Consider the following 26751-nt stretch of genomic DNA (forward strand, 5'->3'; position numbering starts at 1 on the left):
GTCCAAGGGGGTCAGCACCGCTGATGTCTTGAGATCTCACCACACACCATATGAATGTGCATCCCTATGTTGATGCATGTGGACCATTCCTGGATAAATCTGGGCTCATCCAGGGGAACCTTGTGTGGACATCTTCAGCCTGAGGTGGATTGCCAACATTTTAGCAAATGCCTTTCAGTCCACATTGAGAAAGTCAAGGGTCGGCATGGACACATTTTCTGCTTTCCCGTTGTGTTTTCTGTAAGTGTGGAGGTAGTGTGCCTGTGCTTAATGTTGCATTGCATATCTGTGGAGTAGCAGTTCAAATTTCCACCCTACATATACTGCAACAAATTGACTTATGCCCTGCAGCAGTCCAAGGATGAGCAGAGTCTAAAGCGCATAATCAGTCCTCACACTTCTACAAACCAAGAGCCAACACAATCATAAAGGTCAGACAGGAACATTTAACAAATCCCACCCTTTCACCTTTTGTGCTTCTCATCATGAGGGTTGTGAATGTGATTCAGTAGCAACCAAACAGTGAACTATAATAGTCCACAATATAGGAATGTCCAATGAAGGTTCTATAGAAATATGTATACTTTAATTAAACACACCATATGCAAGATTACCAGAATAGAAAACAGTAGACAAAGCCCACCCCAGAAGAATGAACACAGAATATGCAAAGATAGCAAGATTCAGCACTCCAGGTAATAAACCAGGTTTAAAGGCAAGTAAAATCACAATGTTCTTATGCGCAATAGGGATCAAAGTGAACTAAGCAGTCTCTAGGGCCCAAACATGGACCAAGAGGGCAGTTAGTGGCATTTCTTGGTGGTTTTAAATCATTGCACCAGGTTGCTAGCTGTTTTGTGAATGGTTGTAGCCAAGTTTGGGTGCAGCGAGTCATGTTAATCCAAGCGGTGAGCTGGCTTTGAGCAGTGTCAAATGCAGTGGCACAGAGCGGTTCTAAGGCAGCATTCCAGTGATGTAGGTTGAGCACTCACCAGGATAGGTTAGGTGTCAAGTCTGTTCGAGATGTGTGGTAACCTCTGAGTGAGTAGAGTAGACAAGTGATGCTTCTGTGGTTTGAGTTGAAGGTCGTTGACAGTTCAAAGTTTTGATCCTGATGCTCCAGTGTGTGGTTCGATGATGTGGCAGTTCATGTTTGAGGTCGAGCCACATCGAGTCATTGTGTAAATGCTGGTTGGAGTCAGCGAGTGACACTTCAGGAGTTTGAGTCAGGGTCTGGTGATGATCAGTATTGTAGCAAAGAAGGTGATGGGCTCGGGCAAGGAATGAAGTGCATTGTGATGGTATGAATTACAAGCATGAGTTTGGTTGAGTGCGAATGGCAGAATGGGCAGTTCCTGTGGTTCTAAATGCAGTGCTCCCAGTTGGAGAGCAGTTCAACCAGATTGAGGCAATTAAAACAGAGATCCATACTGCCTTGTCTCTCAGGGTGTTGTGAATCCCAATTCAGAGGTTCAAGGAGCAGATTGGCCCATGTTCTTGGGATACCAAACATTGGGAAGTCTAGCACACAAAAGCAGGTGTTCTTCAACACAGTGAGATCCTGGGTACCATTGTGAATGGCGGAGAGTTAGATTATTTCCAAGATGCAGTTCCCTGCCACTGGACCCTGGGGATGGCTAGGGGACAGAGCTTTACTCTGCCTTGAACACTCAATCTTTCCTCAGGTTTTTGTTCAAGAGAGAATCAAAGAAGCAGTGTGGGTCTCCTTGCTTTAAAGGCACAATCCTTTAAGATGACTAGACTAAAGCTGGACTGCTTTTGGAGTCCAATCCATGTTCTTAGAGCAAGTGGACATTGCCTTCTGACATCAAACCCAAAGTGCTTTGTGTTAAAGGAAGTGTAGGGGACATTAACTAAAGACAGAGCGAGAGAGAAAAGAGATGGTAGAACCTGCCTCCAGCTGTAAAGAACTCCCTCTGTCCACAATTACAATGACTCCTTCCCTTCTCAATAGACTCAAATGCCCTATTGGTTTGCAACACTCTAGTGTGAGGCTAAGCCTTTTGTACATGGGTGTGCCCTTTCATTCCAGTTCCCACCCTCCAAGGCTACAGTCATGCTAGCAGTAGCAAGCACAGCCTGTCGTCTGAGGGAGAATACACAAAACTCGTCCACAGCTGACCTGGGCTCACAAGGCTGAAACATCTGTGATATCAAATTGATGTGGCTTTGATAACTAAGAGAGATGCATTCTACCATACCTTAATCCCAGGTATGGCTTACATTTAAAGTTGTACGTGCCACCAGGACAGCATACTCAAAGTTATGTAGTTTTTGGAACGGATGTGTGTTTCCTAAATGCAGCCCCTGAGCTGCAGAGACGTGGCTGTCACTGCAGCTGTGAAATGGCCACCTGTAACATCTGAACCTGCCCTGTGCCACTGGAGGGCAGGTGCCACAGATCAGGCTACTGATGCAACAGTAGACAAGTGGACATTATGCTTTTGGCATAAAACATAGGAAAGTTGAATCTGATTAGCAGATTACCCATTCAGAGATGGAATTACCCGCACAATTGTATTGATAAATACAACACACATTTTTTGAATGCTTCTATACTCTTGCCAGATGGAAATGCATCACAGAAACATAAAAAGAGAAACAGATCTAACCAGGAAGTGTACCTGTGCACCCTGAGTAGAACCAGAACTGGTTAGCAGCCAAATGGAGCTTGATCCATATTCCAGTAAATTGGTTGATGCTGAGTTCCCCAGCAAGTGATCTGGCTGAGCAGGATAGAGCGTGTGCCCTTGTCCCAGATCTTTCAAGTTGTGTGTTGAAGATAATATTAAAGTCACCCCCCTTGAGCACGTCATTTAATGAATGATGTGCTGAAAAAGATGCTGATGGAAGTCGTGGCAATCATAGTGAGGCCCATACATGTTTACAATGGCACTTCTCTGCAAGTTGAGTATCTCTCAACTGGCTATTTACCCTCGGTGCCTGCAACATGAATGTCTAGGTAGCAAAGTATCTGTGAAATCTGCTGTGGGTTCAAACATTGTGTGTTGGGCACGCAATATGCGTCTCTCCTGCATCATCAAGAGTTATTTTCAATTTTGAGGTGATTATGTGAGAATATTCACTCCAGTCTTTTTCCCTAGCGCTAGTGGTTGCAACACTGCAAAGGGGTTTCAACCAGGCTCACAACTGGGCTTTCACTACTGCCATTTCCTTTTGTGTGTTAAATATCAAACTGCATGTAATTGACATACCATAGTATGCACAAATAGATGCACATTTAATGTTTCCTTTCCCCAATTGTGCCACTCCTCCATCTCCCTCCTTCGACACCCCAATCTTCAGATGTAATATCTCTCCTTTTCCAATCTCTAAATTCGTTTCAGCATCAGGAATAATAATTCCACAATAAATGCTAAACAAGTGTTGGTCACAAATATAGGATGCCTTCTCCTGGACATAACTGCAGCCTACCCTTGAAGGGATCATCATGTCCTCATATCTTTGTCCCAAGTGAATCCATTGACTATGCAGTTACATTGTTCAGGTCCCCCGCTATTCAATTGTCATCTATGGAAGAGTTGCCAATATTGCAGCATCCCAATTACACCCATACTTTAATGAGATTCTGAAGCCTGGATCGACATGGAAAATGGTACAAATATCCCCGAGAACAAGAGGGAGTTATGTCAATGTCTCACATTGATGATCCTCTGGAAGGCAATGAGGCACCTGCACTGTTCCAGAGCAACAGTGCCACAGTGAAAGATGACTGAGCACCATTTCAAGAAGGCCCACACTTCTACCTTTTGGTGCCCGAATAGATCAGAATAAAAGACCCCACCACCCACCAGCCTGCCCCTCAAGTAGTCAAAGAGTATGTGTTGTATGTTTCCAACTTTCTACATGCTCTGTAGGCATGTTTACAAGATTGGCCTCTCAGCTGGCATACTCTGCCTCCACACAGAAGCCATGGTAAAAGCTGACACATATCCCTGAGAACATGATATCACATTCTCTCATAACACATTCAAAATAGGATTTTGATAACTATATTTCAAAATGCAGGTGATTATTTGTCTTAGGCCTTCCCTTAGGGGGTCATTTGAGACCCAGAAATGATGCTCTCAAGCAATGTGGATTCCGATTCAGGAACCCCTAAAATAGGAATGTTATTGAGCTTTGGGCACCCACATTTATCTGCCAATCAAGACATTGCTATCATTAGTTTGGTAGTTAGCATTCATGCAGTGTCCTCCGCTTCTTATCTTGGTATCCTCAGTTGTGTTCGTTCAGCATCAGTATCTTTGGTTCGGCCAGGCATTGTATCCATCCGTTGCTTCCTAAGATCAATGTGTGAACCTAATTATTTCCCCCATTTCCTTTAGTGTCATTGCAAGCTTCAAACAGGTTTCCCCTGCAGAGGCCTCTCTACCTGCCATTCTCCTGACAGGTTGCATTGCAGCAGTCAAGACCTCCATTATTGGTTGGTGTTTATTTATATGTGTTTTTTAAACCATTTAAACAAATGTAATGCATTTCATTAACAAATGCTCATTTTGAAATACTATGGGCCTCAATACGAGGTGGGCGGTAAGGGATTACCGGCACTGGTAAGGGCACCGGTGCCGGTAATCCCTTACCGCTCTACTACAAGTTCCCTTTGCGGGTCCTTCCTTAACGCCTGGTTTTACCAGGCCTTAAGGACGGGACCCGCAAAGGGACTCTAGAGCCAATAACGGTACCGCAATTTGCGGTACCGTTTATTAGCACCTTCCCCATTCCCATTGAGCCCTATGGGGGCTCAAATGGGAACGGGAAATGGCCCTGGTGAATGGGGAATTACTGGTCCTGCCAACCTTGGAATGGACCGGTAATTGCCCCATTCACCAGGGCGTAGTCGGAACGAGTTTGGAGGCAGCCATGGCGCTAATAGCGCCATGGCTACCTCCAACCTCGTAATGAGGCCCAATGTATTTAAATATCATGCCAGTAATTCATACTGTGACAAATCCAGGGAATATGTCCCCTCTCTCCAAGAGGGAGTCATTCCCTTTGGGACTAGGAAGATGAGCACACTAAGCTTAACACTCCCTAGGGGACAGGGCAAGTGGGATCCGACTGGGATGTGTGGCAGGTTGGAGGGAACATATGCCAAGTGTTGTGGACAGAGACACGGCTGAGCCTGCACAATATTCACAACTCCTGCTTTGCCAGGACCTGGAAGTGCCTGGCTCAGAGAAATACCGACTAATGAGCGTTGCCCAAAAGGCAGACAACCGGCATACTGAGAATCCGTTGATGAAGACCTGCCGGATGCCAGCAGGAAGAGAGTGCAGGTTAAGCCCCCTGAGGAAAATGGGGAAGCTGAAGAAGTGGTGCTGTGTCCATCAAACTCACTGCTTCTCCCGTGGGGCACAGCATGACCAATGAGACGTTGTGAAAGAAACAAAACCCTAATGCTGGGTAAGAGAATCCAGACCCAAAGTTGGGAACAGAAGAACTAAGGTGAGATGAACCAAACCTCAAGGTGGTGTGAGAGGATCAAAACCCCAAGGCGGGATGAGAGGAATGAGCACCCAAAGGGGGGGTGCGTTAAACAAGATCCAAGATGGGGTGAGATTAAAAAGATCACAAGGTGTGGTGAGAGAAACGAGACACCAAGGCAGGGGTGAGAGAATCCAGAAACTAAGGTGGGATGAGAGGAACCAGACCCCAGGTTCGGGTGAGAGAAACCTGAGCCCAATGCTGGGTGAGAGGACCCAGACCTGAAGGTGGGTGAGATTATCAAGACCCGAAGGCAGCATGAGAGAAATGTGCCCCGAAGTGTGGGATGAGTTTGACGCAATCCCAAGATTCAGTGAGATTAACAAGATCCCAAGGTGGGATGAGAGAAACAAGAACTGTAATGCAGGGTGAGAGGAACAAAACCCCACGGTGGGGTGCAGCCCAGAAAGAGGAGAGAAGGTTTCACAAGGAGAAAACCCAGAGAAGGGAAGATATAAGCCAGGGGTCCCAAAGGGAGAAGGAAGACAAGAGACATAGATTAAAAAACAAAAACGGGTAGTTCAGAATAAAGAGAGATAAACAAAGACTAGCAACAGACATTAGGAAAGAAAGATTGATGAGATATTCAATGTATTAGGTTGAATGGAGAACTCGGCCAAGGAGCCCCTTTTTGATAAGGATAACCAGGATGGGAGTTCTGAAACAAGCAGCCATTCTTCTTTTGGGGAAAGGGCTCAAATTGGACGTTTGTTGAATTTATGTTTTTATTTCTTCTTTTGTAGTGGTCAGTCCAGATCTCAGCTTAGCGCACCACCCTTTTATATTTTTCTTTATAGAGTAGGGCCAAGCATCCTAAGCATAGGGACAGCTTAGGCCTTGTGTTTTATAATTAAGATACATTCATACAAAATACCATCCTATCTGTCTTCTGATTCTGATCTTCCGCAAAACACAGTAGGAATAATTAAATTAACTAATGCAAAATAGTTTCTGTTTTCAACACAGCCATGTTTCATGGAGATAATGCAGACTTAAACGGATTATATTTTAATAGTCTGTCAGCAGATGATATACACTGTGGGCCCAATATATTTAAATCTTTAGGGCACCTGGCTAGGTCCCGATTTACCCAGGTGGGTATACGTATAATAAACAGAGATAATCGGGATGGGGAGATCCAAAACCAGAGACAAGTAGGTGCTAAACGTGTGTGTTTATTGTATAATCACACAGAAAGTGGTACGTGACTGCACAATTTATTTTACATTACTTCCGATAAGCACGAAAGGTGTTTTAGAGAGGACGGACAGAGTGGGTCACGCAGTGGTGACACAGGTGGGTGCAAACCTCTGGAATATCGAGGTCAGCATTACATTGAAAATACAAGTTTCCTCGCATATCGAGGAACAAAAACACAAGGTGCACACAACAATCTTGAAAGTGAACAGGTACAGGTAGTGATGCAGTTGTGATGAATGGTTCGACACAGGGGGTGACACAGGGTGTGTTTCGGCCAAAAAAGTGGCTGGGAAGTCGCCGTCTTTGTGCTGGCCTTCGTCAGGAAAGAGGCACCAGTAGTGGTGCTGTCCGTGGTGTCTGTGGGTAGAACAGAGCTATTAGGATCTCGGGTGGTGATTCAATAAGTACTTAGAGTATTTAATACGGGCCGAATAAATGCCCAAGTGATACACCATATGGAGTATCTTAAAAAACAGCTTACCTGCCGCCGGAGGGGAGCAGGTGGGTGCTGTCGGGGAAGCCGCGAGGAGTGCGGGTTGACCGGTGCGGTGTATGGCACAAGGTGGAGGTCTATGATTGCCTTCGAGCCAACGTGGTCAAGAGTCTCACGAAGCAGGAGTGGGGCGTAAATATACCCAAGTCTAGAAGGAAAATTAAAAAGGTTTTAGTAACCTGTGTGAGTCGAGTGTTTCGGGAAACATGGGCTAGCCCGCGTTTGGGTGGGGGGACTTACTGTGGTCTGGGTGGTACGCTGCCGTGCTGGACGTAGACTGGTGGGAGCCGGATGAGTCGGACACCGAGGGTGCCGTGGAGGACAGTATAAATAGCAGCCTGTGGCTAAAGGCAGACGAATGGGATCCCGCGGTCCCGGGGCGGCAGTCTGCTTGGGCCAATCCAACGGCTGTGCGCCGTGTTCCAATGGAAAGGCGGTACTACGTGTGTGATGTTGGGTAATGTAGTCCAGTGGGGGCAGGAAGGACATCGGCAATAGGAAGTTCGCACAGTAAGACGGGCATGCCACATGGAGGCTGAGACGGTCATGTGATGGCATAGTTACCGCAAAACACTGTGGATGGTACAACACAATGACTCTGGTGTGCAATAATCATCACAAGGAGAAACCATTATATCTCGAAGATGCACAGAGGGATGGTAACAGTGCACAAGCAATTCTCAAGGTAGAAAAAACATAGGTGTAAAATGTACACATTTAGATCAATCTAGTGTAATGGACACTAGTCCGTTGCCAGAGAGGGGACGTCGGTGACTGATGGCTAATGGCAGTTCTAAAAATGTTTCCATTCAACGGTTATATTGAGGCCGTCTTGGACGGAGTTCAATCTGTGGACCCACTTTTGCTCGAGTCTAGTGAGGGCAATGTTGATGTCGCCTCCTCGTCTTTGAGGCTGAAGTTGTTGGATCACGGTCCACGTGAATTCTTCATGGGTATGTTTCTTCTGGCTAAAGTGTTCGACCAGAGGTTTGTCCTCAACTTTGTGTCCATTACACTAGATTGATCTAAATGTGTACATTTTACACCTATGTTTTTTCTACCTTGAGAATTGCTTGTGCACTGTTACCATCCCTCTGTGCATCTTCGAGATATAATGGTTTCTCCTTGTGATGATTATTGCACACCAGAGTCATTGTGTTGTACCATCCACAGTGTTTTGCGGTAACTATGCCATCACATGACCGTCTCAGCCTCCATGTGGCATGCCCGTCTTACTGTGCGAACTTCCTATTGCCGATGTCCTTCCTGCCCCCACTGGACTACATTACCCAACATCACACACGTAGTACCGCCTTTCCATTGGAACACGGCGCACAGCCGTTGGATTGGCCCAAGCAGACTGCCGCCCCGGGACCGCGGGATCCCATTCGTCTGCCTTTAGCCACAGGCTGCTATTTATACTGTCCTCCACGGCACCCTCGGTGTCCGACTCATCCGGCTCCCACCAGTCTACGTCCAGCACGGCAGCGTACCACCCAGACCACAGTAAGTCCCCCCACCCAAACGCGGGCTAGCCCATGTTTCCCGAAACACTCGACTCACACAGGTTACTAAAACCTTTTTAATTTTCCTTCTAGACTTGGGTATATTTACGCCCCACTCCTGCTTCGTGAGACTCTTGACCACGTTGGCTCGAAGGCAATCATAGCCCTCCACCTTGTGCCATACACCGCACCGGTCAACCCGCACTCCTCGCGGCTTCCCCGACAGCACCCACCTGCTCCCCTCCGGCGGCAGGTAAGCCGTTTTTTAAGATACTCCATATGGTGTATCACTTGGGCATTTATTCGGCCCGTATTAAATACTCTAAGTACTTATTGAATCACCACCCGAGATCCTAATAGCTCTGTTCTACCCACAGACACCACGGACAGCACCACTACTGGTGCCTCTTTCCTGACGAAGGCCAGCACAAAGACGGCGACTTCCCAGCCACTTTTTTGGCCGAAACACACCCTGTGTCACCCCCTGTGTCGAACCATTCATCACAACTGCATCACTACCTGTACCTGTTCACTTTCAAGATTGTTGTGTGCACCTTGTGTTTTTGTTCCTCGATATGCGAGGAAACTTGTATTTTCAATGTAATGCTGACCTCGATATTCCAGAGGTTTGCACCCACCTGTGTCACCACTGCGTGACCCACTCTGTCCGTCCTCTCTAAAACACCTTTCGTGCTTATCGGAAGTAATGTAAAATAAATTGTGCAGTCACGTACCACTTTCTGTGTGATTATACAATAAACACACACGTTTAGCACCTACTTGTCTCTGGTTTTGGATCTCCCCATCCCGATTATCTCTGTTTATTATACGTATACCCACCTGGGTAAATCGGGACCTAGCCAGGTGCCCTAAAGATTTAAATATATTGAGCACAACCCGCGGTTGAAGGGCTACTCATCAAACATAGGAGCAGTCACCAGGACATCCTCCTATCTCCAACAAATATGGACAAAGTTAATATCGTGTCCTACACTGAAGAATATTTTCAGAAATTAATGGGCATAACCACCACTTTAGGCTCCGAAGGTGGACCCATCGCCCAAGGCGCCAACAGAGATGAATTAGATACCATCTTACAGAAAAAGAAAAAACTTGTAAGAACAGAAATGCATGGTACTTTCATGCTAGAATACCTGAAAGCGGGAATCATCCCCGAAGGCCTACAAGTGAAGAATATCCCCAGGGTATTCACTGACAATCCGAAATTCAAAGTGAACTTTAGCGGCGTGGGCAACAAATGTAGCCGTGACTGGATAATCCTTATAATCGACACTGCCCAGGAAGAATGCAAAAAACAGGGAGAAGACCTTGCCACCCTGGAAAAGAAATTTACAGATGACAGAACCATCAATGACGCACAACAAAAACTACAAAAATTAGAAGAAGAAGTGATTAAATTTAATCAACTAACAGTGGAACGCAAAGTACAGAAATTCAGGAAAGATCTCAACCACTACGCAGAGGAAAAAACCTATCCCTATCTCAAAGAAACATACTACGAGGAACTCCAGCAACAACAGAAAACTAACTACAATAGACGGAACCGGGTAGTCAACTTTTCAGGTAGCTCGGGATCCTCAGGCGGGAGTACCCCAGGCTCCCCCGGTACCAACGGGAATCAAAACCAACCACCACAACATCCGTTTTTTCAGAGAGGGGGCCAACGAGGCCGCCCGAGAAGGCGCACTCAACAAACCGGACAATACATGAGGACACGCCAGTGGTACTCGAACCAGCCCTAGAGACAATTCCCATTTTCAACCTGTCCTCCAGGCATTTAGCTCAAGCTGAACAGACACTCCTCGAGAGGGGCCTTTCCTTTGTTCCAGCTACCAAAGCAGACCCCTTCAACACGGAAGCAGAACTAAGAAGGTTTTTCCGGACCCTCAGGTTGAAATACTTTTTCGAGATACACGTACCCAGCAAACAAGATTCCATCAACCAGATACCAGAGAGGACTAAAGACAACATCACGGGGTTCAAACCCAAATCCACCTTCTTACCACCCCCTCATACGATCCCGAGTGAGTTTGAGACTTTTGAGAAGATCGTCATGAAAACAATCACCGACGGGATAAGACAAAAAAACTTTTATCAAGACAACCTGCTACCAACGGAGCGACAGTCCCTGAAGGACCTCCACCAGGATACCACCATCACTATAAAACCAGCAGACAAAGGAGGCGGTATTGTGATCATGAATACCGCAGATTACAATCAGGAATGCTTGCGACTCCTCAGCGACAGAACCTCATATAAAATGTTAAACAGGGACCCCACACAACGACTGCAAGAAGAGATCATCAACCTCACCAAGCATGCCGAAGACCAGGGGTGGATTTGTCAAGAAGAAAGGATCTTTCTCAACAAAACTCACCCGAGGACTCCGGCCTTCTACATTCTACCCAAAATCCACAAGCACCCCACCAAACCACCGGGCAGACCCATTGTCTCCGCCTGTGATTCACTGTTGGAACCCCTCTCTCTATATACAGATTTTTTTATGAAGCCGTTCGTAGGTAAAATGGCATCTTACCTCAAAGACAGTACCGAAACCATCAAGATTTTGGACTCCATACATCTGACTGCCCAGTCCATTTTGGTCACCATGGACGTTGAGGCACTGTATACCTCCATCCCACAAACAGAGGGCCTACAAGCCTTGGCGACTTGCCTTGAAAAACGAGCCAACACTTCTACCATACCTACTAACTTTTTGGTGGAGTGCATTCGGATCGCCATGGGTGAGAATTTCTTTCTATTCGGCCATCAAATGTACCAACAAATTAAAGGAGTGAGCATGGGCGCCACTTTTGCCCCGGACGTCGCCAATCTGTACATGGCACAATACGAAGAAGATCACATCTACTCTGACAACAATCCTCACAGACCAAACATCAAGGTCTGGCGTCGATACATCGATGACATTTTACTCATTTGGGAAGGAAGCTCTGAAGAACTACTAGCTTTCCACCAATGGCTCAATGCACGGAACGATTACATCAAGTTCACCATTGAATGGGACTACCAAGAGATCAATTTCCTCGACCTACACATTTACCGGTCCGGAGATGCGCTGAAGACGGAACTCTTCAGAAAACCTACCGACAGGAACACCCTTCTCCACTTCACCAGTTACCATCCACAAGGTTTAAAATACAATCTCCCCTACGGTCAGTTTCTGCGCATCCGGAGAAACTGCTCTGACAAAGAAAGATTCAACTACCATGCACAACAACTGCAAACACGTCTTGGAGAGAGAGGATACCCCAGGAAGTCCATCAAGACAGCTAAGAAAAGAGCGGCCAACACCGACCGCTCCCTCTGCTTAACCACTAAAGAAAGACTCCCTAACGATAGAACTGTCTGCGTCACCACGTACAACCCAGTCAGTAACCTCATCAAAAATACCATCAACAAACACTGGCATCTGGTAAAAAATGAAGGTACCCTGGCGAAGAAACCACTGTTCGCCTTCAAGAAAAACAGAAATCTTAGAGACTCATTAGTCCACACCTTCCTAGAACCCACCAAACCAGTCACCACGCTGTGGAATCTTCCACCAGTGGTGGGCCACTTCAGCTGTGGACATTGCGTCGCCTGTCGTTTTACCACGAACAGCAAAACGTTCATCCATAAGAACCTAGTATGGAAACAGAACAGTCACACCAACTGCGAAAGTAAGCACGTGATCTACGCTATCAAGTGTCCCTGCGACCTGATTTACATCGGCAAAACCATCAGACCAGTCAAACAAAGGATCAACGAACACAGATCCTGCATCAAAAACAAAGTTGAGGACAAACCTCTGGTCGAACACTTTAGCCAGAAGAAACATACCCATGAAGAATTCACGTGGACCGTGATCCAACAACTTCAGCCTCAAAGACGAGGAGGCGACATCAACATTGCCCTCACTAGACTCGAGCAAAAGTGGGTCCACAGATTGAACTCCGTCCAAGACGGCCTCAATATAACCGTTGAATGGAAACATTTTTAGAACTGCCATTAGCCATCAGTCACCGACGTCCCCTCTCTGGCAACGGACTAGTGTCCATTACACTAGATTGATCTAAATGTGTACATTTTACACCTATGTTTTTTCTACCTTGAGAATTGCTTGTGCACTGTTACCATCCCTCTGTGCATCTTCGAGATATAATGGTTTCTCCTTGTGATGATTATTGCACACCAGAGTCATTGTGTTGTACCATCCACAGTGTTTTGCGGTAACTATGCCATCACATGACCGTCTCAGCCTCCATGTGGCATGCCCGTCTTACTGTGCGAACTTCCTATTGCCGATGTCCTTCCTGCCCCCACTGGACTACATTACCCAACATCACACACGTAGTACCGCCTTTCCATTGGAACACGGCGCACAGCCGTTGGATTGGCCCAAGCAGACTGCCGCCCCGGGACCGCGGGATCCCATTCGTCTGCCTTTAGCCACAGGCTGCTATTTATACTGTCCTCCACGGCACCCTCGGTGTCCGACTCATCCGGCTCCCACCAGTCTACGTCCAGCACGGCAGCGTACCACCCAGACCACAGTAAGTCCCCCCACCCAAACGCGGGCTAGCCCATGTTTCCCGAAACACTCGACTCACACAGGTTACTAAAACCTTTTTAATTTTCCTTCTAGACTTGGGTATATTTACGCCCCACTCCTGCTTCGTGAGACTCTTGACCACGTTGGCTCGAAGGCAATCATAGCCCTCCACCTTGTGCCATACACCGCACCGGTCAACCCGCACTCCTCGCGGCTTCCCCGACAGCACCCACCTGCTCCCCTCCGGCGGCAGGTAAGCTGTTTTTTAAGATACTCCATATGGTGTATCACTTGGGCATTTATTCGGCCCGTATTAAATACTCTAAGTACTTATTGAATCACCACCCGAGAACCTAATAGCTCTGTTCTACCCACAGACACCACGGACAGCACCACTACTGGTGCCTCTTTCCTGACGAAGGCCAGCACAAAGACGGCGACTTCCCAGCCACTTTTTTGGCCGAAACACACCCTGTGTCACCCCCTGTGTCGAACCATTCATCACAACTGCATCACTACCTGTACCTGTTCACTTTCAAGATTGTTGTGTGCACCTTGTGTTTTTGTTCCTCGATATGCGAGGAAACTTGTATTTTCAATGTAATGCTGACCTCGATATTCCAGAGGTTTGCACCCACCTGTGTCACCACTGCGTGACCCACTCTGTCCGTCCTCTCTAAAACACCTTTCGTGCTTATCGGAAGTAATGTAAAATAAATTGTGCAGTCACGTACCACTTTCTGTGTGATTATACAATAAACACACACGTTTAGCACCTACTTGTCTCTGGTTTTGGATCTCCCCATCCCGATTATCTCTGTTTATTATACACTGTGGGCCCAATACATGGAATTTTTTGCACAGTGGAAAGTAACTTTGCACCGATGAAATGTGACTTTGCACTGCCGACACAAACCCTGTTTCATGGAACTGTGCAAAGTGTATTTTTGCCGGTCAAAGTCTGTGCACAGTCAGAGCATAGTCATGTTTGCAGTAAAGCCTTTCATGTGATGACCAGGCACATCTGTGTGAACATAGAGCAACACCTTGTTTTAACATATCAGGAACATAGAGCAGTGTCACTACATGGTTACTGGGCCTGTAAATGAACCTTCATGAAAGTATAGTTGAAATACATTGTCCTAGAATCCAGATTGTACACAGCATATTAGTCTCTACCAGTAAATAATTATGAATTAATTCCTTGAGGTTTCTCAGGAGCAAATTATACCTGAGTATGTAGACATGTTGCACAATGTGGCTCAGGGATTAATATACGTCATGACCTGTGAAAATATAGTTTACATAATACAAGCACCTGAATATAGTTTTCTACCTTTCAAAGGTGTATAAGAAGATGTGTTTCTCCAATGAATTCCCAAGAAAATAATGCCAGCTTCAATAATCAATTGTAATTTTTCCAAATATTATTGTGTAAACATAGAAAGGTTCTGCTCCAAGTAGACTCCTAATCCCCATGAAAGTTAACCTACTCATGCATTTTCTATTTCAGTTTTGTAATCTCATGTTTGTGTGACTTTATATTACATGAATATGTGCTGCTTTCCAAATTAAAATACTCTACCCTGAACCCGAACCTTTAGAAATGGTATAACCAAGTCAACCCTACCCATCATTATTGTATCTATATTCAAGTTAGAAACCAATGGTGTCCAGAATTTTAAGGTTGATCAGCCCTCGAATAAGAACATCTTAAATAAACCCTAAATATTTTCTCCGATGCCAACACGTGTTGAAGGTTTGAGAAAAAAACAAAGTGAATTGTACTGATGTAAAATATATTTAAAGAATGGTGTTGACTTTTTCAAATAGATCAACAATTACTTTTATGTTTATAGTCAAGAGGAATGTATTTATATGTCTAGAATAGTTATTCACATTTCTTTTTGTTAAATGGATGTTTGTGTGCATTGCGAATGTAATCATTAACACGAGAATTGGCCTCATTACGAGTTTGGAGGTAGCCATGTCGTTTTTACTGGCATGGCTACCCCCAAACTCGGGTCCGGGTCCCGAAAAATGGGAATTACTGGGCCTTTCCGACCTTTGCGGGCCCGGTAATTCCCATTCGCGGGACCCGGACCCGGTACGTCCGCATTCCCATTTGAGCCCCCATAGAGCTCAATGGGAATGGGGAGGATGGGAACAACGGTCCCGTTAATAATGGGACCGTTGCTACCATCCTGTTCTGCTAGCGGGTGCCGCTCTGCACGTCTGGTCTGAACAGGCGTACAGAGCGGCCCGCAATCAAAACTCGGAATGTTGCGGCGAGGTAACTACGATGCCGGTAGCACTACCAGCGCCGTTGTTGCCTTACCGCAACACTCTTAATGAGGCCAAATGGCAGGCTTGCTGTGTTTTCTTTCTGTAAAGGAGATGTCTGTATGTATGTATGTGTAATTTTGTGCCAGACTTCCCCAACAATGAAAGTTAGGGGACCGACTTAAATGGCTTGATTTATCATTTAAAACAAATAAAAACAGAATATCAACACTAAAAACTGCTGTTTCGTGGTTGGGGTGGGGGTGTTAGAAAAGGGATATGTCTCGGTAAAAGCATCAAACATTGGCCAGTTAGATACTTTTCATAGATATAATTCATTAGAGTGTTTCCATTGCACAATTGCTCTGAGCAGTTTGCAGTCTCTTTGAATGTAGTTCAATGCTATTTCTCTCACTGATATATGTTTACATTGTGAATTTTGAGGTGAGGGTTTTAGTTCAGTTCAGCTGCATCACATAAGCCTTGCATGTAATTCCTTCAGTGAGGTATCTTTTTAATCTTTATTTATCCAACCATAGTGTTGTTGGACCACTAATGTGGTGACTGTGCAGTACAGACAACTCTTAACAAAAATCATGACATGGTATCCTGTATAAACCGAGTTGTCATCTATATACTTGGTCATACCTGTTCCTTCTCTTAATTTTGCCCAGAGTATGTTTTATCAATGGGCTGCCCATGATTGACAGTCATCGCGTCAATCAGTTCTGTACATGTGACAGGTGTGAACATGGACTAGCAAACACAACTCTCCATTGTAATTCATTGTCAGCCTCAGATGTTTTCAATACCATTTGACCCTGCTCTGTCCATGATCCATTGAGGTGGTTCATTGAAAGTGCTCTTCTCTTTATTTTGTAGATTCTTATTAAATAGAGATGGGTTTATGTTGGGGAGGATTTTCTGTATTTCTACTAACAACATCATTCGTGCTCCTCTTTTAAGTCTACCTCAAAGAAAACACCTGTGTTAAACACCCAACTTCTGAAATTAAAATTAAAACAGACAGCCCAAATAAAACACTTTTCGGAACCTCTCTGAGAAACCAAGTTTATATAAATAATGTTCAGTTAATAGAACCAATGTGGCATGTGATCAGGTTGTATGTAATATTGGCAATGCAAAGTAAAGGATGTCTACTACCAGAGGAGATCACTATTGGCCTGATCCTATTTGCATGCACACAATCCTTTGCACAATTACAACAGGTTCAGTTTCCTTCCCATTGGAAATAAGACATTCTTGTAAAAGTTCACGGTGCACTTTGAACAGTTATGTTCCATATAAGAGTGTTCCAATCTATTCACTATGAAATCATTAAAGTCAACCAGTTATTGTTGGTATTGTTGATATTGAGGTATCACTGCACTAGTTACAGACAGATTTGCATTTTGTATTTTATGGAATTTTTATTGCACTTTCGCCAAAGCGGGGAACATTAAATCAAAAACTGTATATAAGAAATTGAAATTATGACAAAAAACAGAGTGAACACTTTAGGATAGTGAGAGTAAGTGGTTGTTCAGAGCAATATGGAAAAGATGAAAAGAAGTTGAACAGCAGACAGGAAGATGGAGGGAATTACAGAGTTTAGGAGCGAATATTGAAAAGGAGCAAAAGCGGGGAAGGCACAGGGTGTTTTGGGAAAAGAAAGAAGGTGAACATGTTCATAATAAAGAAAATATGTAGGGGTGAAGAGAGAGACAAGAGAGGTGAGATGGGAAGGGGCGATACCTTGAAGACATGTTTACACTATGCAAAGAAAATAAAATAGAAGTTGATTCTTAAAGTAGAGAAGAGAAGCAGAGAGTAGATGAGTCGAAACAGAGGCACGCACATGAAGTTAGAACATGAGATTAATAGAGTTGAAGACTGAACGAAGGTAGCACGATGTGTGCAAACTACAAGGAAGGAGCAATAGTCAAGTCATGAAAATGCCAGGGAATAGACAAAGCGTTTAGTGGCATGGGGGAACAAGAAGAAACAGGCACTACACATGTTATATAGATGATAGCAACAGGTATGGGCAGTAGTGGAGATATCATTTGAGAAAGAGATGAGGGGTGAGAGATGACACCAAGATTATGTGTAGTGGAGGAAAAAGGAAGAAAAACAGGTGGGAAATATTACCAAGGGAAAGGCAGAGGGCAGCCGAGTGGTGGCAGAAACAAAGAGAAGTTCAGTTTTGGCTGGGTTTCAGTGAAAGTAGTGGCAGTGTATCCAGCGTTTATTGAGGGTAGGTAAACAGTTGCAGGCTGAAGAGAATTGGAGTAGTTAAAAGAAAAGGCTTGGGAGTCATCTGCATAGGAATGGTAAGGAATATTGTAAGAAGTTTTGATTTGGGATAGAGAGATTGCATCAAGGGAAACTAGGCGAGGGCCAAGAACAAAACCTTGCTGGACACCAAATTAATTGGAGAGGACAGGTATGAATGGGCCAACAGGCCAAAAAAGAGCAATTGGAAAGGCAGGAGGTGAGCCAGCAAAGGACTGTGAGGCAAGGGAAGACAGAAGAGTGGGATGATCAACAGTATTGAAAGCGGCCGATAGATCAAGAAGGATGAGGACAGAAGAGTGCTGGATGTGTCAGGCAGAATGAAGAAAGTTAGTGATAAAGAATTACAGTTCCTCTGGAATGGGAAGAACGGAAACCAAATTGTAGAGGAGGGAGTACAGAGTGGAAGTTTAGATAGGACGAAACCTGAGCATAAACAATCCACTCAAGCAGTTTTGTGAGAAAAGGAAGAAGAGAAATGGGTCGATAGATAGAGCAAGAGGAGGGGTCAAGGTAAGGATTTTTCAAAATAGGAATGATAATAGCATGTTTAAAGGAGAACGGAACAATAGCTGAGGAGAAAGTTTAAAGAGTCAAGTAAGATAAGGAATAAGGTGAGGATAGACCAAAGTTATTGAGGGGGAAGGGAGAGGATCTATGGGTGAGGAAGAAGGATGGGCACAATGCAAGGCGATAACAGTGTCTGAGTCTGGATCAAGTGAAAGAGGAGAACAATTGTGCAATAGGTGTAGGAAGAACTAGGAGGGACTGAATCAGAGAATGTGGATAGAGGATCGGGAGAAGATGAGGTTGGGTCAGAATATCAAGAACAGAGATTGGCAATTTTAGAAATGTAGAAAGGAGAGAACTGGATTGCCAAGAGGGAGGAAAAGAGAGAGGGATTAGGGGGTTTGGGAGAGAGCATTCCAGTGAGGAGCTGAAAGAGACAATGAGGATGATGAGAGAAATAAGCCATCGAAGAGGACAAACAATTTTCTTCACTATCCAAGCCGTCGTATTTTTTTGCCATTCAAGCCCTCGGGTGATCCTTCCTCTCTGGATAACTATCGCCCGATCTCTGTCACTCCTTTCCTGGGCAAACTCTTGTTAAGGCTGGCCCTCTCCCAGCTTAATCTACATACTGAATCTGTTGGTTGCCTTCATGACCACCAGTCTGCAATCAGAGCTGCAAGAAGCAAGGAAACTGATCTCCTGAACACTGGTGAAGACCTACCCTCCAATCTTGACTCTAATCTTCCTTCTGTCCTCATTCTCCTCAATCTATCCTCTGCTTTTGATATGGCCATCCATGCCATCCTGCTTGATCGCTTCCGCTGCAACATTGGTATTATTGGTCAGGCCCTGGCCTGGTTAACCTCCTTTCTCACTGATTGACCCTCTCAGGTACAACTGGGGCCTTTCCTCTCTCTTTTTATCTCTCTCTCTCTACTTGTGTTGTTCCTCAGGGGTCTAATCTCTCTCATTGGCTCTTCAAACATTACCTGGCACCTCTTGCTCACAGCATTGCTACTTTCTGACCCAATGTTCGATGTTCTGTGGATGACACTCTGCTCTCTTTCAGGCTCCACTCAGCCACCTCTGCTTCTTGTCTCATACCATACTCTCTGGCTGCAATTCAAGAAAGGCATGCCACCTCTCTGCCTTAATGCCAGTAAGACTGAAATCCTCCTCATTTTGACACCAGCCTTTCCCTTCTCTCGCTGGCCGCCCTCTCTGGGCCCTCTTCCTGCACCTACCTGTGAGGCTAAGAACCTGGGTGTCATCGCTGACTCCACCCTCTCCTTTTATCCTCACATGTCTCTAAGAAGTCAAACTGTCTGCGGCATCTCCTCAGAGGTATTCTTCCTTTTCTCACTTTCCCCTGAAGCTCACTGTCTCCACAGCTCTGGTCCTCTCTGGGCTGGACTATTGCAACAGCTTCTTTCTAAATCTTCCTGCCTCTACTCTTTGACGTTTACAACTTATTCAGAACAGGACTGTAAGTCTTGTCCTTGGCCTCAAACCCAGGGATTGTATCTTTCCACCTTTGACATATCTTCACTGGCTCCCTGTGGCTGCAAGGATTAAGGTCAAGACCCTCTGCATCATCCACTGGGCTTTCTATGGCCTGGGGCTACTCTACCTCCAACATTCTCTTCAAAAACATCTTCCTACACGAACTCTCCGCTCATCCACCTCCAACTCTCTGAGGGTCAGATGCTTCTCCAAGCAGAGAGTTGGGGGCAGATATATCTCCTCGGCTGGCCCTCCCTCTAGAACAGACTCCCTGCCTCTCTCAAACTTGAGCAGAACCACCTTTGGTTCCAGAAACAAGTCAAGACCTTCTTTTTTCTTCCTTTTTCTTCCACTTTCTCTCTTCTTCTCCCCTGCTCATGCATCTGACTGCTCCCCGCACTGGTCACCTGGTCACCCTCTGAACTTGGGCCCAGGCTCCTGCATGTACAGTTGCCCTCGCACTGCCTCTGTGCTCCACAGCACTTAAGGGTCTGTATCTGCAACCCTACAGTCTCTTCTCTCTGCACTTATGAGCCTCCTGCTGACTGCACTTGTGAGTTAACTGCACTTCCCCCTTTCCCTCCCCCGTGGCACTTCTCCCCTTCCCCCTTCCATGCACCTGCACGATCTGACGACACAAGGCCTAGTAAGATCATTATATTTTTCCTCCCTTTGTTTCCCCCTCCTTTTCTTGTCGTGCCTAGAATCACTTGTGTACGTGTTATAAATGCCACATCATATCATATCATATCATATATCAACCAGCAGAAGGTTGTCATAAGAAAAAAGGAGAGACGAAAAAGAGGCAAGATCAGAGGGTTAATGGGATTTTTTTCCAAAGCCTTTCAGCCTCGACTAGTGAGGATTGAAGGAAGGGGGAGAAGAGAGGGTGACAGCCGGGGTTCGGGGCATTGTGATGGTAAAAAAGGAAATCAAGAGTAGATATGATATTAGTCTGGAGAGCAGTATCAGTTTGATCACGGAAGAGAGTAGAGATGGTGTCAATAGATGTCTTGGAAGAGTTAAGAGTAGAGAGAAAGGTAGTATAGTAAAAAAAATGCAGGTGATGTCATGAAAAAGTAAATGGAGTAGAAACTGGTGAGAGAGATGCAGTAACATGAGGATTAAACAAAACAGTAAATGATAATATAGATAAAGAGGATAATCAGAGACTGTTGCTTCTGTGGGAAATAAAGAGAAGACAAGGTCTAGGGAGGATCGTGAGATGTTGGAGTAAGGGTAGAAATTTGAGAGGATACAAATCAAGAAGAGTGATAAAAAGAAGGAGGAAGAAGTAGAAGAGAGGTGAACGTTGAACTCGGCAAATATATAAAGGGGAGATGTAGTAGGAAGAATAGTTGACAAGAGAGAGTCAAGGTCATAAAATAATTAGAGAAGAGGATCAGGTAGGCAATGGAGAATAAAATAAGTGATAGGAGGAGGTTTTTTGAAATGAAGAGAAATTATATCAAAAAGAGGAAAACATGGGCATGTGAACTTGAAAAGTCCAGGATGAGAGATAAATAATTCCAGTCACTCCGCCTCTAATATGCTGGCAGGGGGGTATATAAAAAATGCATATTGAAGGAGGAAAGGGCATCTGGAAGGTGTTGAACTAGGTTCCAGGGATACAAAGAAAATGAATTTGAAAGCGAGAGCATAGGTCAAGAATAGAAGGGGCTTTAGGGCAGACAGATTGAGCATTCCACAGACTGTGCAGAAGTGGAATTTGAAGGGATAGATCAGATTGGAATGATCACAAATTCGAGAGGTAGGATTGGAAACACATTGACATGAGTAGTGAGAGGGTATGGACGAAGTCATAAAGTAGGTAGTAGGAGAGATAAGAGAAGGAGGGTAGAAGAACAAATTATATAATGAAGCAAATAGACAGAAGAGAAACAGTGGTAGGAAGGGAGAACACATTTGGAGAGAAGTGAGTATAAGTTGATAATGAGAGAGGACAAGTTATTGTGGAACAGGCGCAAATATGGGGCAAATAGGGGTAGACACTGCCCTTAAACGGATAGCCCATAGGTCAGTACATCCAAAGCAGGGACACCCTGGAGTGTTGGAATTTATTGGAGGATTGTGTATCATGTGCTCTGTCATGTGACTGTACCACTTGTTATGCAGCGCCATCAGAGCAGAAGGTGCAGGGGAGGTCAGGCACTGGATCTGAAGATGTTGGGACATCAGGCGGCACCCTCTCCTACTAAGGTGACTGGTTCTTGTGAGCCAGGTCTGTAGAAAGAAGATGTCCATGGAGTGCGGTCAAATGATCCGTCACGTGTTATGCAGCAGTGTCAGAGAGGAAGTTGCAGGGGAGGTCAGGCGGTAGAGCCGCGGATGGTCGAATGTCACTCAACAGGTAGGAATGTCACTCAACAGGAAATCCTGTATGGCAAGATATTGTCCCTTCGGCATGATGTTGAATGTTGTCTCCTTTACCAGTCCTTGTCTAAAAGAGATATTCTGATAGTGCTGAAAGGCAAATGTTTCAGTGGTGATGTCCTTGAATGGTATGCAGTGGTTCCTGGCGCTAACTTGGCTGAATGTAACTCACCATTCTCCTCCATTCTGATGCAAGTCTTATTTTTAAATGACACTTCGTTGACAATCCACAAGCACAATAAACAAGGGCTGAAGGAATAGGCCAGACCATATAACTGCTGTAGTCTAGCCAGTTCCTCATCAGTATCCAGATCACAGAGAACGCCGGTTTCTCAGTGAAAAGAAACAAGGGGCAAATAAGTAGCTTAGCCCAAAGGAAATCACAACTTCAGCTGTTATAAATGGCTGAAAAAAAAAAGGCGAGCAGCATTCCTGAGGCCCTTTTGGCTGCTCACTTACTCCAGGGTGAATCTTCTAAACGTTTGACCAATATTGCTCTGCCTCTGAGGCATGCCTGGATGCTTGTGAGACTGAGAATGGTGACCAGTGCCCATAGTCTAGAGCAGTGGTCTTCAAACTGGGGCGGGGGGAGGGTGTGCAGATTCACAGCATGCATCCTGTACACATTCCCCGAGAATGCACACTGTGGAGGATGTGTAGCGACTTATCACATTGTTGCAATGGCGGCCGGCCACTTACAAACCCATCCCGTCTGCCATTCATTTTAAGAGCATGGGCCTTGCAGCTGCGGGTACAGCAACACCTGACATAATCTACCTGCAGATTACATTTTAATGGATGTTGGGCTATCCTGTCATCCGTGCATGGTGGACCACCTTTTTTCTGTGGGGTGGCCGCATGCATGCGATGGCCTAAAGCCCACGTCACACTTTCCACGAATGCCAAACAATGTTGTGTGCTGTGCTTAGTAAATGCCTACTAACAATAACTAACCAACAGGACGTATGTTTCTGCCCTATTGAAGGTAGCAGACCCATTATTAATTTCCCTCCAGACTCCATCTGCAAGGTCATCTTTAGTTATTCCAATGTCAATATGCACATGTATGTTATCTTGCTGTCATTTATGGAAATGTTGTACTTACGAAACACACATAATAATTGATTGCTATGTATAACTACCATATTTTGTACATACCACAACCATATCATGTCTATATATTTACATAACTATGGTTTTATTCCGGATTACTATCTGGAACACAATAAGGGATGATTTTCAGGAGAATTCTTTGCAAAAGCAATGTTCTTTGATTGCATCTTAATAAAATCATTTGACAAGAAAAATAAAGACTCTTACCTCGTCTCCTTTCTCGCCTTTTACTGCAACAGCCTTTCCCTACAAGAAGAAAATATCAGTGTGTGATATATCGAGCAGTATTTGAGAGGTGTGCTATTAAAGTAGTTTACTGATTTTTCAAGTACAGAACGTGGTTTAGATTCCCTTTATGTTCTTATAGTCAGGGCCCAAGTCGAGGGTACTTTTTTACGAGGGTGGACTCAGTCCCCCCAGCTAAAATGAGAAACATTAAATGTCCTCTTTGAATTTAGGCATTAAAGCTGATCACAGGGACCGAACCACAGTCGCTGGATTTGTAGAACAGACACTTCACCACTGCACTATATAACCTAAAGAAAAATTGCAAGAAACTAAAGATACATTGTCCCATTTCGGCACTGCAAGTCCCAGGGAAAATATTTGTATTGGTTCTTGGAGTTTAAAACATGAACATCTTTTAACGTTTTCAAAAACACTATTAAAAGAAAATATCCTCTGTTGTTTTTCAGAAAGGCAAATGTCATTTGTCCTGTGGAATTTGGGTGGTTATGCAAAGCCAATTTAATGAAATGTGCATATTTCACCTTGATATGCTAATTTCTGGTGACATCTCATCCCATTGCATTTGTTGATGAGTCCCCCAATTAATTTTTTAGGACTTCACCTCTTCTTATAGTACAGCTCTTAATTGGACAATATTAGATAGCAGAGATACGTTATATTCCCCACCAATTGTTTGAATGGTTGAGATGTATTTTTATTTATTTTTTATTTTGTGATTTTTCTTAATAGTACTAGCATGGGGCAAACACCCACCTAATTGTGCAATCAAATAAAATTAAACCATAATGCATAATAAAGATAACAACAACTAATCAGTGATCTACCACAATTTAGTACATCTTTAGATTCGCAAATAATGCTCAACAATGACATGTATGCTAGAAGGGGATGTGATGTCACACTCTGTCACCCAGTGGTGGAGCAACACAATACTGGAGACAAGCCTGGTTTCGGCTTTGTTTGGACTGCATAAGAATCGGTATCCCTGCTGGCCGAACATAGGCTTTGCTAAGGGGGGGGGGGGGCTGAGGGAGCTATAGCCCCGGGTCTTTTGGTTATAGCCCCGGATTAGAAGTTCATGGGCTACAACCAAAAGGCTAGCTAAACCTGAGTCTCGACAGCCCGGACATTAGCATAGCCCCAGATCTTCTCCAGACCTAGCAACACTATTGTGGCAGAGCAACACATACAAGGATAAAGCAAATAGCATATTGGCTAGGAGAATAGCTCAAGGGGTGATGCATTTGTTTTCACATCAAAACAACACAGAGCGTCACAGGTTTGAATCCTGTTCTTGTGCTTCGAGACTTGATTCCCGCATGAAACATGATATGAAAGCTACATTTAAAAGCAAAAAAAAAAACTTTTGTTCAATCCACCCGCAACTATTAAAACCAATAAAGGATATTTGCCTGGTTGTGTATGTTAGATCAAGGGCTTTGTCATCATCAATACACTTACAAAACTGCATCAGAGGCTGACAATTCATCATAAGGTTGCCTACTTACTGTTTCTCCTTTATCTCCCTTTGCTCCGGGACCTCCCGGGATGCCTGGCGAGCCACTTTCTCCCTGAAAATGAGCACAGTTGTTATTTCAGTACAATGAAGTGAGATGGACAGTATATTTCAAATGATTTGAACTTTTAACCCAGCCACGATACTATTCCTATCAAATGTAGATTCAATAACATTGAACATTCCACTGATTATTCCCAATGGAACAGTAACAATGCAAAAGATATGCAATGCAAGTGGGCCTCATTACAGTTTTGCGAGTCTGAAAAAATTGCTGGTAAAATTGCCAGTAATTCCGGCACCAGCAATTTATCCGAACCAATAATCAGGCGCCCCATCCAGCAAAGAAATGTCACAATTACCACCATTGAGAACTATGGGACTCATGGGTTTTACCAGTGTTCCCACCACCTGGAATACCCTGGTAATACCGGGAAAGAAAGTGGCAGAAACAGTAGGGGCAGTTTGCTGGTTATTCCGGCAGGATACAGGCAAACTTCTAATGAGCCCATATTTCTTCAATTATCATGGTGAGTTGGTAGACTTACAATAAATAGTTTATTCTGCTTTCCAAATATCTTATTTTATGTTTGTGTCATTGGATTCTGTGCAATGGTGTTGATGAAGTCCAATTCCTTTACTCTCATCTTTTATATTTGGAAGTGAAAGGTTCACATAATTTACACCATTCATCTATATTAAAAATCACTTTCACCTAGTTCTTTTCCTTGCAAGTCCAACTTTCTAGGTTGCTTCAAAGGCTCTAAAAATATGACTACTTCTTCGAGTAACTCTTATTTCCTTGATCTCTGTAGGTTGGCAGTAAGGTGTTTGTGTGTATCTTCACGGGCTTGCTATCTCTCTTGACCATACCAAGCAAGAATAGATGATTTTTGACGGTGTCATTATTGGTATACGCCAATCCTCTGGAGCTTTACCCTTGGACCTGTCTAGATTTAGTTCAAAAGGAGTCTGCAGGCTCAGCTGCAATATTTTATTAGCTCTAAATTCTGGGAATTAGCCATCCTCTCACATGTAATCATTGCCCAGTGGTCTACGGTGCACGTACTATCAAAATAGACTGTTATTATTTATTATTGTTGTTAGAGTATTTATTGAACACAAACCTAGCATTAAGAAGCAACAGAGTGGTGCACAAGCATAGGATAAGAACATGGTGAAGGGAGCAGAGGAACACGTGAGTGGGGAGCTGACAACAGGGGAGTGCAAAGGTGGGCAATTTGTCAGCAAGGAATCTGCAAGCAACCAGGGGAAGAAACTGCAGGGATAAGATCACCCAGTCTCAGGAAGGATGGGGAAGGGATGGGGTGTGGAGCAAGGTGTTAGAGAGGAGTCATTCCTTGAAGAGGATGGTTGTCAGCTCTTTCGTGAAATGGTGAAGAGAGGGGGCAAGCCTGATGTTGAGGAAAGGGTCCAGAGTCTTGGGGCGTAGAGAGAGAGCTTATCTTCTGGGTCATTCCATTCTACACTGGCGAATTGCAAGGCTGCACATGCCCTTATTTATTGAGGATCATAGGCGTCCATAGATGCTGAGTTTAGCAATGTGGTAGCTTGGGAAATTCAG

At 44.6% G+C, this 26751-nt stretch overlaps 1 protein-coding gene across 1 annotated transcript in view; it reads right to left on the reverse strand.

The window, feature by feature from the left end:
• Positions 1–26751, reverse strand: part of COL22A1 (collagen type XXII alpha 1 chain) — a 1250061-nt gene that overhangs the window by 638842 nt on the left and 584468 nt on the right. The window contains exons 11-12 of the mRNA XM_069621676.1: positions 25159–25221; positions 23609–23647 (exon numbers count right to left, since the gene is read on the reverse strand). Of these exons, the coding sequence (XP_069477777.1) occupies positions 23609–23647; positions 25159–25221 (102 nt within the window). The remainder of the gene's footprint in view (positions 1–23608; positions 23648–25158; positions 25222–26751) is intronic.

Source organism: Ambystoma mexicanum, chromosome 5q (genome assembly GCF_040938575.1).
Source record: "Ambystoma mexicanum isolate Mex_15411 chromosome 5q, UKY_AmexF1_1, whole genome shotgun sequence".
In the NCBI taxonomy this organism is placed as follows: Eukaryota; Metazoa; Chordata; class Amphibia; order Caudata; family Ambystomatidae; genus Ambystoma; species Ambystoma mexicanum.